Source organism: Penaeus japonicus, unplaced genomic scaffold (assembly GCF_977035675.1).
Source record: "Penaeus japonicus unplaced genomic scaffold, GWHDUDI00000001_assembly GWHDUDI00000028, whole genome shotgun sequence".
Lineage (NCBI taxonomy): Eukaryota > Metazoa > Arthropoda > Malacostraca > Decapoda > Penaeidae > Penaeus > Penaeus japonicus.
In genome coordinates, this window is record NW_028234430.1 from 20964286 (window position 1) to 20969285 (window position 5000).

The following is a 5000-nucleotide window of genomic DNA, read 5'->3' on the forward strand; positions in this document are numbered from 1 at the left end:
CAATAATAATAATAACAACAATAATAATAAAAATGGTAATGATGATAATAATAATAATGACAAAAAAATATATATAATAACAATAACAATGATAATAACAACAATAATAATAATAACTAATAATAATAACTAATAATAAAAACTAATAAATAACAACATAAATAATAATAGCAATAGTAATAGCAATAACAATAACAAGAAAAAGAACAAAGACAATAAAAATAATAATAAATAACTATACTAGTAAAAAAAAATGCTAATAATAGTAATAGTAATAACAATAATAACAAAAAAATACTAATTATAGTAATAGTAATAACAATAATAATGAAATAATGAAAATAACAATAATAATAATAATAATAATAATAATAATAATAATAATAATAATAACAATAATAATAACAACTATCATAATGATAATAATAATAATGATAATAATAATAATAAAAATAATATTACCTATAGTTACAATTATAATCGTAATTAAAATAATCATAATAATGATAATATTTCTAGTTATAATTATAATTATAATCATAACTACAATTATAATAATAATTATAACAATAATAATAACAATAATAATAACAATAATAATAATAATAATAATGATGATAACAACAATAATAATAATAATAATAATGATGATAACAACAATAATAATAATTATCATCATTATTATTATTATTATTATTATAATGATAATGATATTAATAATAATGTCAAAATAATAAGAAAAAGAATGAGAAAAAATGACAATGAAAATGACAATGGTAAAGATATTGACAATGACACTGAATATGTGCATGTGCAATTGAGTGTGCTTATGCTTGCAGGCCAATGCAAACATATGGGAGTTGCTGCATAGAGTGGTGCATGAGTACTTGTTCTCATATCTTTATCTAAACATAATGAAATTAGATTCAGACCCATGACATATCTGATATAAGCCATGTACTTCTAAACACACTCTTACCACCATCTACCTCGTTTACTCAAGAGAATAGAAATACTTTGCTTATATCCTGTAATCAATATTCAAGTTAATACCAATGACCTTTACTAGATTTTATCATTATCATAATGATTAGTATCATTATCATTATCAATCATACTCCTATCATAACTATTTTCAATATCAGTGATCCTCACCTCAATCATTATCATTGCCTTAATTAATGTCAGTGTTACTTGATTAATCATAATTAGCTACAACAACTGTTATCATCATCATCATAATCAACTCAATCAAGACAACCAATGCACAAATATTGGAGATAAAAGGACAAAAAAGTTATTTACAAGCACAAGGCTAATGAGCCTTTAGTATTAGAAAATATCACGAATCTTAATAAATCATGAAGAATCAATTCAGTTTTCATTCAGCCTCAAACTGCGCATCAAATTAACCTCTAACTCTTTTTTTTAAATGTGTGGTTTTCATATTCTTTCTGCTTTCTTTGAACAATTTCTAATCTTAAGGTATTCTCTGTACCGGTTCACAACAAAAATACACACCAATTCAGAAATATAGCTAGCATTATATATATATTTTTTGTAAGTCATATGGAGAACTAACGCTCATTCATTATCTATTTAGTATAAAAGGAGATAAAAACATACAATTACATGCTTCATTAAATGTGGAAGAATGTGATGCTACACAAAGATAATTATGTCTGCTAAAGAGCTATTTTTATTAAATAGAGATAAAGTTATTGTACTAATACAGAATAGCTTTGGTATATACTGACATGTCATGGAATATCATCCCTTCATAAATTATTCATTATAACAAAACTCTCTCTATATAGAAAACAAACAAGCAAACAAAACCTACATCTCATTTCTCCTTGTGTTGTAGCTAAAATATATTACCTCTGAAATTTGACTGTTTCCCCAGAACCACAACTGCATCCCCTATAAATTCACATTCTCACAGTTCAAAATCATATCAACATTTCTAGCTCACATCAGTAACTACATAAAATATTCAAAAGCTGTTGCTGACCTATGCCAATGAATAAATATGATCACCTGATAGGGAGAACTTATCAACTTTGCTAATCTAATTTCTCAGGCTTTAATTAAAGAAACTCTGGAATTTGATTCATTAATCAATGAAAAATGTGGTACCCGTTTAGAGGCTTTGCAATGAATAACAATAACATCAACAAGATATTTACATAAAAAATAATATAATAAATATTTGTGAAGTGCTCTAAAACACTCTCATATTCTATCTAGTAATGTTTCCATAACACCTGCAGTGCCTTTTAAAATGGGATTTTTCCCTTGAAGTTATATGGCCTGTGTTCAAATCAAATTCATATAAAACTTGTGATCTGTTACAGATACCCCCACGGTGAATCAAGTTATTGCTTTGCCCTACGCAACAGCGAAGGTCATTAACAACGCATCAAATATATATCCTGGCAAGACAGAACTTGTAGATCTCTCTGGCTATTTATCATTATATAAGGAACCAGCCCATTCTATCTCTTGCCTGGCAGAGGTTTGTTGGTCACTGCCAGAGTAAAAAAGGAATATTGGCCAGCAATCACTGGGTCATCGTGGGTTTCTCAGCATCTGTACCTTCTATCAATCCCTGATGATTAATGATAGTATACTGTATTTCAACGGGATAAACGGTAATCATGTCATGAAATATTTAGACATAATAAAACCAGTTTAGCTTAAATGAAGGTAAATGCTACTAACACAACCATGCATGCATCACTGATCTATTCATGCCCTGGCCTTTGTGCCTGTCAGCACTCTGGTAAAGGCCAACAAAAATCCACCCAGTCTAATGTCTGGCAAGTTAGAGTTTGTAAACCTCCCTTGCAATTTATTGTCCAATCTTTATCTAGCCAGTATGTATGTGATGGAGGTTTGTTCATTTTAATCTGAGGTTGAAGCACAGAGGCTGGATGGTAATGCATAACTATTAGGTTAGACTTAAGGTTATGGGCCTTCCATCAAAGATCACAAAGATTTAAAGTCACTGCAGGTGTGTTAGTAAACTTTACGATAATAGTGTTCACAGAGCTTATCTATATTTACTCTTCGCTCAAACAGTCTTTAACATCCATTATAATAATACACTTCTCTCACACACTTCGCGATACGTTAATGCTAAGCTAAAGCACGTAAGTGTATCTTATGATTCATCTTCTCTCTCCGCAAAAGCCTCACGACCACATTCATGGGATTATGCCAATATTCTCAAGGGATTGATATCAACAGTCACTCATGACATGGGCATATATTTTCAATGCAACTAAAAACCTTTACAAATATATCAACATTGTGATAATCATCCCCTACTATGCATAAGCAAGTACATTACCCAAAATAATGCTACCTCTTATAAAAAATAAAAATAAAAATGCACAAACAAACATGTTTCCCAAATCAAAACAAAACCAGCATATGAGTTTCAATGATAAATAGAAAATATAACAACCCCCCCACCCTCTCCCTCATCTAAAAAGAAAAAAAAACATACAATCAAATAAATAAATACATTCAGACATGATATAAAAAAAACATCTCAACTGGAAAACACAGACTGAAAAAGACAAGAAAAATACATAAAAATAAACAAAAAAAACACCATCTCTCAACTCACACCATATACATACATGATCTCAGAGTTCCTAACACATCATGGTCTCAACCCTTCTAAATACCCCAAAGGACGTGATGAGTGCCCAGGGATTCATAAATAGCGAGTAGTGGCCAACAGAAAGCTCTTTTCCCACTGAGAGATGGCAGTTTATTCTCCTGTTTGGTGTAAATAAGGTAAATAAGCCTGAGATTGTGTTGGGTGTCACAGCGCCAGGGAAAGGGCACGAGGCTCGCAACCTACCTTAAAATACTCGTTATTGTTGAGAGTGTGGAGACTGTTCTCGTATTTGGTATAAATGAGCCTCAAGTGCTGGTAAGTGTCAGGCAAAATATCCAAGATGAAGGGAGGCGAGTTCTTCAGATTCATCTTCGTCTGCTGGCACTGCTTTACCACCTTGTCCATGAGCTTCCAGGTTTTCTCTAAGGTCCGTCTGTCTATAACGAGCTTGGGCGGCGCCATGGCATCGGCGAAGGCCCCGTGGAGACGCGAGATGAGCGAGGAGATGTTCTTAGGCTGCCCGTGGCGAGGCTTGCCGCTCGTCGCCATCTTGGAGTGCGAGCCAGGGCGGCCAACCCTCCCGACGCCACACGGGATTTATGAATGAACGCGGTCAGGGAGGCAGTCTTTTTTGATTAATGGGGAATGGGGAGGCCGATTCGGACTGGCTGCAGGGCAATGGGGCAGCAGGAGAGGGGAAACAACGCTGGGGGGGTGTGCCAACACTCCCGACGCGATAAGGGATTTATGAATGAACGCGGTCAGGGAAGTAGTTTTTTTTTAATAATGGGGAATGGGGAAAGATATTGCACCTTGTTGGATTGAGAATGGGGGACAAGATGTGCAAAATTGCTGATGGGAAGAGGGGAGGCAGGAAGGAGAGGGGAGGGGAAGTTGATGTTATACGAACTTTTTCAAAATTACTTCGGACAGGCGACAGCAAAATAATACTAATGGGGGGTTGGTTTTGTTTATGTTTTTTGCTATTGCCACGAGGAGGACCAACTGTGAGGGAATATAATGGGTAAAATAAGAATGAGGGAGGTGTGCCAACCCTCCCGACGACACTCGGATTTATGAATGAACGCGATCAAGATTTTCTCAATGGGAGTTTTGGTTACTAATTATCTAAAAAAAATTATGAATGGGGGAAAGGGGAAAGGAAACTGAGAATGTGGGCGAAGGGGTGGAAGGAGGAAACGAGGAGTAGTTTGTGGGTATTTCTTGTTCCTCTTTCTTTCTATCTTCCATAAAGCGTTTTAAGGACAGGGTTTTCTTCTTTTTTTCCTCTCTTCTGGTTCTTCTTAGCTTTCTTTTCTCACGTTCGTTTGAGTCTCGACAGACAAACACGAAATAAAACAAATAT

General features: G+C 33.7%; 1 protein-coding gene across 3 annotated transcripts in view; it reads right to left on the reverse strand.

Moving 5' to 3' along the window:
* Positions 1–5000, reverse strand: part of Cbl (E3 ubiquitin-protein ligase CBL) — an 80047-nt gene that overhangs the window by 74828 nt on the left and 219 nt on the right. For all 3 annotated transcript variants that reach the window (XR_015192445.1, XM_043026859.2, XM_043026858.2), the window contains exon 1: positions 3878–5000. This exon is cut by the window's right edge and continues 219 nt beyond it. Coding sequence is in view for 2 of the 3 variants with exons in the window: in XM_043026859.2 (XP_042882793.2) it covers positions 3878–4183 (306 nt within the window). In the remaining variant the exon portion in view is untranslated. The remainder of the gene's footprint in view (positions 1–3877) is intronic.